Source organism: Papaver somniferum, unplaced genomic scaffold (assembly GCF_003573695.1).
Source record: "Papaver somniferum cultivar HN1 unplaced genomic scaffold, ASM357369v1 unplaced-scaffold_125, whole genome shotgun sequence".
Lineage (NCBI taxonomy): Eukaryota > Viridiplantae > Streptophyta > Magnoliopsida > Ranunculales > Papaveraceae > Papaver > Papaver somniferum.
The window spans coordinates 18,138,596-18,150,561 of NW_020621603.1; the positions used below are offsets into that span (position 1 = coordinate 18,138,596).

At 40.9% G+C, this 11,966-nt stretch overlaps 2 protein-coding genes and 1 pseudogene across 2 annotated transcripts; 1 reads left to right on the plus strand and 2 right to left on the minus strand.

Moving 5' to 3' along the window:
- Positions 1–5,218: 5,218 nt before the first annotated feature.
- Positions 5,219–6,620, plus strand: LOC113331387 (F-box/kelch-repeat protein At3g23880-like). Its single transcript, XM_026578097.1, has 3 exons — positions 5,219–5,288; positions 5,445–5,871; positions 6,548–6,620. Exons 1-3 carry the CDS (start codon positions 5,219–5,221, stop codon positions 6,618–6,620), a joined length of 570 nt encoding a protein of 189 aa, XP_026433882.1.
- Positions 6,621–7,039: 419 nt separating this feature from the next.
- LOC113331388 lies at positions 7,040–8,243 on the minus strand (annotated as a pseudogene).
- Positions 8,116–11,623, minus strand: LOC113331114. Its single transcript, XM_026577873.1, has 3 exons — positions 9,170–11,623; positions 8,464–8,595; positions 8,116–8,309 (listed from the first exon to the last, which is right to left on the minus strand). The coding sequence occupies exons 1-3, from the start codon at positions 10,882–10,884 to the stop codon at positions 8,252–8,254; spliced, it is 1,905 nt and encodes a 634-aa protein (XP_026433658.1). The 5' UTR covers positions 10,885–11,623; the 3' UTR covers positions 8,116–8,251.
- Positions 11,624–11,966: the final 343 nt, after the last annotated feature.

An 11,966-nucleotide genomic window follows, 5' to 3' on the forward strand; every position in this document is an offset into this window, starting at 1 on the left:
ATTCCTCTCAGCCTCAGCTTGGCGTACCACATCAGCCCTAGACGCAGCTAAAGCTTTGCTGAGAGCACCATCCTCATCCCTAGCGTCATCTCTCTCCCTAGCAAGACGCTGAAGGTAATATTTAACATCAGAAGACTGAGAAGAACGAGCTTGACGCAATTCTTCTTCCAAGAGATTGATTTTAGCTTCCAATGATGAGACATGTTCTCGAGATTCACGAAGATTATCACGCGTCCACAATAACGTTCCATCAAACAAACGACGATCATTGTTATATTGGTTCTGCAAATCAATCATTTAGACTCGTCTGACCCGCCAGTTCTCTGCCAGAGAATTATGTTCATCGGCACGAGCATTCCACTTATCAGCTTCGCTCTTTATCCTCTCTACCAACTCTGCGATGCGAGATTTCTGACGCTGCCGCTCTTTCCGAAGCCATACTAACTCAGGAACTCCACCAAATGAAGATAGGGTGGGGGAGGGAGACTCAGACAGAACACTAATTACGGTAAAGGACAACAACAAGGAAGAGAACAAATAATCAAACCTGTAACAGCCGAAGAATTCTTCTTGGCTTCCTCCAACTCACTACGAACCATAGCAAGATCATTACGAAGCTTCTCCTCCTCCTTATCCTTGAGGAGACTCTTCAACTCACATATCTCCCTATCCCTATCAGCGATGACAGTCTCAGCCGCAGTAAGCTCCTCTTCCCAAAGACGAATCTTAGCCTCTAACTTAAGGGATTTGGCCTTAAAAAATTGGTACAACATGTGATTACAGTGCTCACTCCTCATCATCTGCGAATCAGAAGATTAGAACACCCTGACTCTAAAAATTGATACCAGGCAAAATGATAAGAGAACTCACCTCTAACATCGGCTGTTGGGGAGACCCATACTGATACCCATCAGCCAACGTCATCATATCGGCAACAGTCGAGGGAGCGTCGACTACTAGAGCAGCCTCCGAGGCGCGAAGATTCTTATCCCACGCTACTGCAACCTGTTCCTCGGGAGACAATTGCATCATCTTACGGGTATAGGCGTCAGATTTCTTCTCACCCTCCACCACAGGAGCTGGATTGGGTACGAACATCAAGTTCTTCTTTTTAAACCAATCTAAGATGGCATCATCACCCTCCAGGATCAGTGACTCAGGAAAATAATATCCAGAAGACCCAACCGAGGCCTTACCCACGTCCGTGAATTTAGCACCCGAAGAGTTCGAGGCCACTCCTGTGTCCAAATCTGGAAGGTCTCTAGCATCGCTCCCCTCTGGAACATCACTAGCATCCAAGAATCCCTTACCCTTCCTGTCCACCTTGTTAGAATTACCAAGAACATCCCAATCATCATTGGGGGAAAGCATATTGAACTCAGAAGCCAGGCCCAGGGAAGCGTTTATGTCAAAACCATCCTCCGCAGAATAAATCCAACCAAAGGAAAACTCCTGATACATAGCAGGAATTTCACCACCAGCACCCTCATCACCAAGGCCAGTGCTATCATCACTAGCATCACTACAACCCGCAGGATTAGCATTGGCACTAGCATCATGACACCCTGCGGGATTAATCTCACCACCAAAACCGCTGCCACCAGCGGTAGTATTCCCTTCAACAAATTCATCATCATCATGACCGGGAGGGGATGTATCAATACGCTCTTCTATGTCAGACACATATTCATCCTCGCCAAGCTCAGTCACAGGACTGTTAACTTCTTCATAAACCTCCGCCTCCTCGATTGTTGCGGTGGTGGACTGCTTGGGATTTATCCTCCTCTTCTTCGTCGCCTAAAAAGACAAGGCACAAGAATAAAAATCCCTGACTTTGAAAAGAATTAAAACTTCCTCAACTAAAGGACAAGGCATATATAAATCTTACCTTGAAAACCGCAGCATTCTTCGCCTGAAGATCAGCATCGGAACTCTCTTCGTCATATCCATCAACAACATCGAGGGCATATTGAAAATTCATGCCCTCAAAATTCGAAAGCCAAGGACGGAAATTCCCATAACGAGCAGGAGGAGCCGTACGTATCTGGATATCTGCGGTAGGACGCCATCCTTGCGGACCCGGAACCCACCCCCAAGCCCAGGGACCAACAACCTCAATAACAGTTGCTTGTCATTCATAGTCATGATCACGCTTGATCCGCTCATGAATAGGAAACACCAGTTTGTTAGTAGAATTCTCCGTAACTGGGACGTACTTCACCTTAGCACCACTTACTTCACTCAGAAGGCGGATCTCACCACGAGGAGCGGCAATATTCCGGAGACTCACACTCCACGGTTTACGATTCCTACTGTTAATATAGTCACCGAAAGACTTGTTAAAATTCTCAGGCGTATACCACTCCCTTTCCTCAGTGTTGGGAACATAAAGAATCATCATTGTCTCTCCTTTGCTCCGAAGATAACACTCCCTCAGTGCACGAAGATAATTCCCATGAAGTTCGGAAATAGAGCGACAGTGTGTGTTCTTCGAAGAACCCTCTCGATCGTCCAGCACATCATAATAAAAAGAATCCCCAGACTTGTGCAAAGGCAACATAAGACCCGCTTCAAATGCCCCCACCGTGGTCAGCAGATGAAATTCATCAAACTTATACGTCGATATTATCTCATAAGTAATATCATCATCAGCAGCGTAAAAACGAACATCGAATAGTTGAAGACCATGTTTTTCCTTGAAAACCTCCAGATCAATATGTTTGAAGGTCACTTTCTTCTCCCCAACAGCGACACTGCGTATCTCTTGAGAAATATCCTCCTCCTCCACTGGATCAGGCGCAGAATTCTTCGAAGGGTTTCTATCGAAAGTTTTTCTCTTAGGCTGAACCTTAGATGCATCAGTCTTCGAAATCAATTCTTTCGAAGACCTCCCCTTGGGTTGAGACACTGGAGGGGGAGGTAGAGGATGTTGGTGAGACGCGGAAGGAGTCGCCACTGACCGAAGAGGTAGGACATACCGCGTTCTCTTAGGGTCATCACGCGGATTACCTGAGGGACGAGAAACAACATACCGGGATCCAGGAGTCTCTTTTGGCCGGTCCCCCTTCTGCTTATTCCCTTTATGCGACTCGCTCCTCTTAGAAGTTAAGCGCCTCTGACCAGAAGAAGACGAAACCCTATGACCGCGGGCATCACCTTGGGAAGATTTAGACGAACCTCCACCAAGCGGAGAAACATCAGGATCCCTACGTGGAGGAGATTTACGCGGACTAGGCGGTGGAGTTTGATAAGAAACCCCCGGATGATCAGCCATGTCTGCGTGGTACACAAACAAGTTTCAGATTTCCGCGGATACAAAACCCAATTGTATCCAGTTTTTCATAATCATGAACCAGATGGAAAATAAGAACAAAACCTAAATAAAAAGAGGAAATACCAAATATGGGCAACCATGCACGAAGGACGATATTATTACTATTTATAATGACGAATAGGGGCAATCATACATACATCTATATACATGTTCTTCATCACAAACACATATAGCAGCAACAGAAAACGAACATATTTTTCAAAAGATAATCAAACACAGTAGAACCACTTACCTATAAAGGTAAAATCAGGGTCGTAAAGAAAGATTCGAGGAACAACAACAGTAACAGCAGAAAAGCTCCGAGGAACGACAACAACAGCAGCAACAAAGACAAAAACAACAGCAGCAACAGCAACAATTAATAACAAGGAAACAAAAGCAGAAAACAAAAGTTCTGAGGAAAGAGAAGGAATGAAATTTATAACTAGAGAATTTCCATATTCCTTCTCTATATATATACAAAGAGAAATAAAACCGCCCCACTACCCAAGAAGAAGTTATTGCAAATAGTGGGGAACGTGCCCTAAAATCTAGGAAAATAACAAAGAGAAGATGAAGAGAGTAACACGTTTTTTCTTCCCACTTCGACTAACCGCCCAGTAGGATGAAAAGGGGAAAATTTTAGGTACACATTTCATCTTCCGCCACGTGTCCACAAAAACACATGTGGAGGACATGCGGCTGAGAACATCAAGATATGATATCACACGTGGACAGCCAAGAGACGCGCCTTATCAAGATAGCGTCGCCACCCACCAGATCCAACGATAGAGGATCGAGGAAGATGGAAGCACTAGAACACTGAGAAGCACTGAAGGATAACCCAAGATTCACTTTACCCTATCCCCAGAAAGATCTAAGATCTACGGCTGAGGATAGTCAGACTGAGACAGACAAGAAAGGGGCAGAGGACAGTTGTCTACCGTGGACAGACATCTCAACTACCCGCATTAAATACCCTCAAACAGCATACATGTCAGTCAGCCTGTGGAGGAAGCGCATATAGCACTGAATATTCATGACTCTGCGCAGAGAAGACCAAGAACACGAAGACCTCTGCGTAAGCGGCACAAGACATAAGAGGATAAGGTTATAAAGGGCCTCAGAAGTGGACCCCACGTAACCACCCTATATATACCCCTCTCCCAAGTGAAGAGAGGGGGGGAGGAACATTGAGAAGAGAATAGGAGAGAGAGAGAGAGAGAAATAGAGAGTGTAAGTGAGTTTCCTCCTGCTACGCAGGCTTATATTGGTCTCAAAGTCATTTGACTATTTCTGTAACCTTCACACATATAATGAAAAACCCAATCCCGGAGACATAGATCTGAGTGAGAATCATTAAAGTTAATCGTTTCGTCTATGTTCATGCATCTGTACTTTATATATTCAATTCGTTACTTATGGCATATCATGTTCGTACATTTTATACTTTGTCCACTATTTATCTTATTGTATGAGCCAAGGACAATGATTGTAGTTGATGAGATGAGGAAGAGTATTAGAACTCTGAGTCAAGGATTTGACATTACCAATCCATTCCCTTCAGGCGCAGCCTATTTACTATATTATCGTGACTCTGCGCGCATTGTTTGTGAATACTCGGATGACATTAATCTACGTGTTCACAACAATCCTGGCCATTATCACACGTACTAAAACAGTTCCCTCATTTTGTGCGTAATTCAAGTTATTCAACTCTTTCCTATTCTGTTACTTATAGATATTAACTCCCAAAAATCTCCCCATTATGGTAATACCAAAACCCAAAATCTAGAACTAAGATATTAAACTGACATATCATCCTTCATAGCTGCGGCAGAAAAATCTTTAATTTCTATTCTGAATCTCCAAGAAAGAAAGAAATCGGAAGCGCAAGGAGAAGCAATGTCAAGCATTCCAGATGAACTTTACCTTGATATCCTATTATGGGTACCAGCAAAATCACTATTATCATGTAAGTGTGTTTGTAAATCTTGGAACTCAACAATCTCGAGCCAAAGTTTCATTACATCACACCTTAATAACCTTATTATGGAGAAAAAAAATTATAACCTCATGCTTATAGGAAGAAAGCGGTGTAGTTCTGATCCCATGATTATTTGTTCTGTAGCTTATGATGCACTATCATCCCGATTTTCCAGAAATGATATGGTCGTTAGAAATGCTATAGAATATGATTATCCATTCAGATCATTAGGTCAGGATATTGTCTTGCTGGGTTGTTGCCATGGTCTGATTTGTATGCGGGTTTCAGATATGTTATGTGTTTGGAATCCATGCACCAAAGAGTATAAGGTTATAACGGATTCACCGAATGAAGAAATAGATGAAGAGACAGCTTATGCTTTTGGGTATGATTCTACCATTGATGACTACAAATTATTTAAGGTTATAGAGCTACCTGGTACTGGTAGTATGTTTTGTTTAGTTGATGTGTATATGCTAGGATCGAATTCTTGGAGAAGTATTGAAGACATACCTTATTGCTTTCATAATGAGCAAAAAGTTGGGGTCCTTGCCAATGGAAATTTTCATTGGTTAGGTTGGTAATGCAAGTTAACTGATACCCATGTTGTGGAGAGATATGAAGTCATAATCTCTTTGGATGTCAGCAACGAAAGTTTCCAGGAAATGCAATTAGCGAAAGAACCTTTGGAGAATGAACACATCTTTAGGAGTCTGGGAGTGCTGAAGGATGTCTCTGTGTTCTATCTCATGATGATTCTAAGCTTGATCTGTGGGTAATGCGGGATTGTGGAGTGCATGGTTCTTGGACTAAACATTTTGGCATTATGAACAGGCAGTTTAGGGACCGTTGCTTAATAAGTCCGATGTGGTCTTTCAAGAATGATGAGGACCATAAGTATCTAATATGTGCTGAATATGATTTATTTTTATATGAGCCGAAGCGTGCGAGACTTAGAAAACCAAAGATTAACGGTTTAAGAAGGTTGCATGATGTTGAGAATCATTTTGAGAGCCTAGTATCACTCGGCTCTGGCACTTATGTTGGGAGATAGCAAATGGTAAAATTAGCTTGTCATTTTTTGTATCTTGATACTGTATATTACTTCAGTTCAGACTCCTAGGGAATGAACTCCTCTTATTTGCACATTTTAGCTTGCACTGTCAGTTTTTATCTTTATTAGAATATATTGCATTAATCTTCATTTTTTTGATAACTGACTTGGATTTTCTTTGCACTCTTGGCAGGAAGGAAGAAATTGGTGCTGAAAGAGTTTATGGGCTGAAGTTAAGAGCATTTGAGTATTTTATTCTTTTATAAGTCGTACAATCTTGAATTGTTTGAATTAAGATTTTCGAAGTTTTTTCTTGAACTTCTGTTGAATTTGAGTATTATCTTGAATAAATAAATTACTGGTTTCCATTTGTGAATCTTGTTATTACGTTGCCATATGAACTAGTTTGCGTAGAGACTGCTAGCTTGTACAAGTTAACATATGCTAGACAGCGCACTGTTGCAATTGATTTGGTAGTCGCTGCAGGTTAGTGTTCCAATTACGAATAATACGTATCGAGGTTCAAGTTTCTATACTGAACAGTAGAATTAAATGACAGGAGTTCTCATAAACAAATGAAGCTAAATGTTGTTTAAAGGATTCTTCAAAAGCTGACCCTCTCGATACACGAATACCTGGACATTTCTGAGATCGATGGTGAAACCGTTCATTGAGTAGATAAAGATTAGAAACTGAGATAGACTTAATGTTCATCTACGTGAAATGTTATGGTAAAAAACAAAAAGTTGTACAGGCACTGAACTATATGCAAGATTGCTAATAGGTTGCACCAATTTACTTGGGGATGTACAAGCTTGATTGATCGGAATTGATGTGTCTGACATAGAGCCATTTAATATGAACTTAATTAGCAACCCATTCATTAGCTGCCTCCAAATAATGTATAACATCCCAGCTAATATGTTTCAATGGATTCGCAAAAGGGCCGCCATACACCGTCCCGTTTACAACTACCTTCTCAGGACAGCAGCAAAAGCCGAGGGGGTCAACAAAACCTGCAATCATCATCACGAAATTACCTGTTCAATATCTGACGATTAATCACTGACCAACTTTTAACCAGCAACCTCTATAATTAAGTTTGCAAGATTTAGTAATTTCTTACCTAGATCCTTGGCAGAGTTGATAAGGTTGTATTTAGCCGTATAAGCATCAACATATGTGAAGGCTGCACCAGTGAGGTTGGCCTTGAGTTGGGCTAACTTGGACTTGAGTTGCCTATTGAATTCTTAAGCTATCTCATTCAAAGATATTACACACCCATTCTTGTCCAACGGCTCCTTGCCATAGTAGTATTTGTTGTTGCAAGGTAAACACCCAATAGGTCATTGCACCTTCACTGTAAAGTTGCTGCGACAAAAATAAAAAGTACATTAGAGAACCATGGCATAAGTTGTCACTACCAAATGCCTATGATGCTAGTTTCTCTATACCTACCTCACTACCTGTACTGTTGTGGCGAATTGATCAAGGATATCAGGAATTGGAGCACGTGCTCCTTCTGATGTAGATAAACCAAATTGAAGATCGTTTTGTCCAATGTCGAATGTGTATAAAGCCTTGGAGAAATCTTCTGGTTTCGGTAAATCGGCTTTACCTGAACATAGAGAACAATATGTTCAAAGCTGTAAAAACTAGGTCAGAGACAAAATCTTAAACCAAAATGATCTTTGTACAGCTTTACAAAAATAAAAGATGTCAAAAATGATGTGAAGGGTACAATTGATTCTGACCTTTTCCTGTTGGGTAGAGTTAACAATGTCAATGGTTCAAGCTTTAAATTGTCGGAGTTGAGCAATCTGCGCGTAATGGGCAATAACCCTTGTCTTTTCAAATGGGTGATCCTCCGGTTGCAAAATTGGCTCCATTTTTGAAACTACCCAATGCAAGTGAGTCCAGATATGCTCTTAAGTAGGCTAAACCCAATTCCTCGGCTGCAGCATCCACCGAGATTGCAATCGTCCGGCATCATTAGCATGCAGCAACAAAATATCATTAGTGTATTGTGACTACTGGAAAATATGTATTGCAAATCTGACTGCATTAAGTAAATTAGCAAATCTTAAACAGAGCAGTTGCACTGCTTACCCATGAAATCCACGACAAGACGACCATCGCAGGCCCTTCCAGACGAGTACCAATCGCATAAAATGCTGCTGATATACCTCCAGTATCTGAATTTGAATCTCCAAAATTGAAAACCGCAGGGAAATTGCATGTCTTCAACGTCGATGAAAAACCATTATCATCAATCTTATCTACTGCAGATAATCCTCCTATTCCATTAGTGCTAAGAACAAAAACCCAAAACAAGAAAACAAAGAGGAAGCAGATATCTGAATTTCTTTTCGGTAAACCATGTTTATGTCCTTAAGAAATCTTAAAGATGCAGTAGTACTTCAGTAGACTCTATATTCTTCATACTACTACTTGTATATATAACCCATTCAATGTCTCGAGAAAGATCTCAATTAATGTGTGCAGTAACAAAGAAAGAAAATGACAATCACTAAACATGAGCCTTTAACTGGATGCAGTAAACCATAACTTCACATGAGAATAGTGGACCTAATCAGAAGAAACATTTACAGCAAGAAATTGAGAAAGTGATGGTCACCAAGCCTAAACACAGCTCTGCCAACTGACTACCAAAACCAACTACCAATTTATTGAACTAGCTACCTTGGTATCTACCACCTAAACAAAGGACTGAGACTTTAAACACGCATGGGTGGGGTCAGTAAGCCCCACACATTTAGCATCTCAAACTAATAAAGAGATTCAAGACCTTCACCTGAAAAAAGAAAGGTGAGTTATATCATTCTCTAAGTTTCTTTCGTTTTGCGTCTTTTTGTTTTGTTTTAAAGAGAAGGGAATTTGCCTTTTTTCCCTATAATGTAAAAAACAAAAGACAATGTAAACACTCTGCAACACACAGAGTGTCACAGATATTATCCACCAAACACAGAACTCGTACTCATACTCGTATGCTAAACAGGCCTGGGAAAGGCCTGAGTTTTCCATCAACCACCTCCTCCGTAAACCTGGAGTTAAAACCATAAAAGTGCTTGCACGGCCTGAATCACTATCGAGAATATCTATGGCATCCAAATACAAACCGACTTCCAAATCTGGCATGCTATTGAGCACACCCATCCATTCTTCAACTGGGAGTGGGACAGGAACACTCGTAACTAACACCTTCTCAACAACAGGAATCATAGTTTCGCATGCACTCATTAGCTCAGACAATTCAAAACCCGTTGATTGTACCTCACTGCTCTTCTTTGACCTACAACTTCCATTGGGGTGGTGACCTTCAACATTCTTGCTCAGTTCATCATCAGTCTCTTTGTCCTTGCGGAAAGCATAACAATTCAATGATTCTCTTCCCGTAACCACCCATCCTGCCGGTATGTTGCCTCTGACAGCATGTTGCAAATCTTCAAAACAATCATATTGACTAGTTTTAGCTCCTTTGGGAATGAAGGTTTTCATAGAAACAAGATTCTCCACTTGAGCGTGCAGCTGATAGTCCATGTACGGGCAATAAATATTATTATCATCACCAATACAACGGCCTAGTTTTGTATTCATCTTAGTTGGAAAAATCCCAGGATAGGAGTGAGAGCATTTTACCACCTTGAGATATTTCTCCAGCAAATTGTAGAGTATAAGACATTCCCCATTAAACCAGTACAATAGCACCTGATCGGAGAGAGTCAATATATGTGTAGGAGGTGTAACAGCACTAGTGCTGTCAAAGTAACAACAGAGGGGACCTGTTAGTAAACCTTCCTGACCCTTAATCTGAACATCGAAAGTCTCCTCCCTGACCCATACTTGGTTGAGCTTGTCCTTCAATATATACATATGAACCTTGCAACAACAACAACAACCAAAGTTACTCTGATAGCCACAATGATGACCGCAATGATCACTGTTGCTTAGCATTATCTTCTCAGAACGTGCTATACAAGGATATCCTTTAAACTCCAGAAGATGATCAACTCCTAAATATTGATGCGCATTCATTGTTGCCGGGGTCAGAGTACACTCAGCCGGGAGTCGAATGAAGTGAATCTTCTCCCTATGGAGGTCGAACGAGAGCAGCATTTCAATCTCACAATCATTATCGACTTCATTAGTCGTCCTCCAAAGAAGATCACCCCCGCAAAAGGTAGCTGATCTACAAAACGATCTTGAAACTCTAGTTACCATTCGACTAGGGAAAGGTGAAGAAGAACCAGGTGGAGGTGACATTTCAGAAGTCTTAGTCACTACGTTTCTCCACGAACACGTTCCCAGTGTAATGATCATGCAAAGAAACTCTTCGTTGTCTTTTGAATTAAAAACAATTACAGCCTTGTATACTTGAGATAATGAATCAAAACCAAACCCATGACACAAGTATATGTATCCCCCAGTTGGAGTAACATAGGAGAAGGTTAGTGTTTGAGACCTGGTGGGATTAACCACAACAATTGAACCCACAACATCATCAGGCATACTCGCTATTTTAATACATGCTAAACCATTTGCATAACCTACTAGTTCATATGTTCCTCGGGGGTTATTAGATGAGCGAGAAATTTAGGATCAAGATGATTATCATCACTGTGTTCTTCTTCTAAACTAAAAAAAATAAGCATTATCTAAGCCACCCCTAAACACATGGAGATTAAAGATTAGACTACTCTTGTTTCTGTCTGAAAATTATGAATGGCAGCAAATCTATTGTCTTTGTAAATTGAATTGTACCATAACTTACTCACCAAACTGCATATGGCTAGAGTCCGAGCTGCTGGTAATCTCGTCAAAATGTTTTCAATCCACAATTCCTCTGGAAGACTTTTACTTTCATCCACAACAATTGCTCTTTCTTCTTCTTCTACATCAACTTGTTTGATTTTCGACTTCTTCTCACCATCATCGATGGCTGAACTTTTCCTCTTTCTCACGCCCGCCATTATCAAAATCAAAACTGAAAATTATGAATAATTGATTGGAGATTAATGGTAGTGGATCGGGTATATGATGATTGAGATAACTCAAAAGGACGAGGTATGAATCGGGATTGTAATTCTGAAATTACTGAAATTGATCGGTTGATTGGGGATGATCATAAATCCACAGTTTACATAGCCTAGAATTCAAGTCGGGTTCTAGTTTGGAATATTTAAGAAAGATTCATAAATTTATTTAGGCTAAGTGCCGCTCTTTTGTTTTGATTTTTGGAACTTCTTTTCTCCGGCCGGGGAGGTCAAGCCATACCTAAAGAAATTCTCCCCCTCGGTTAAATTTTATTTAGGTGAAAGTTGGTGGAAAATCCCATACTTCGTGACCCACCGTACTAAAATTGCAGGAGGAGAGAAGCATTGCCCCTCGTTCGTCCGACCCCTCACAGGATTTTTCCCGGTTATATTGGGCATCAACGTAGAATTGTTGGGATAAAAATTCTACTTACTTTGTGTTGGGGTTAAATTGCAAATGCAATCCCAAGGTTGTGAAAATGCCACCGACGTTAGGAAAAATATTGAAATGCCTCAAAATCTTATCAAAGTGTCTCATTCCGTTAATTTTACCGTTAG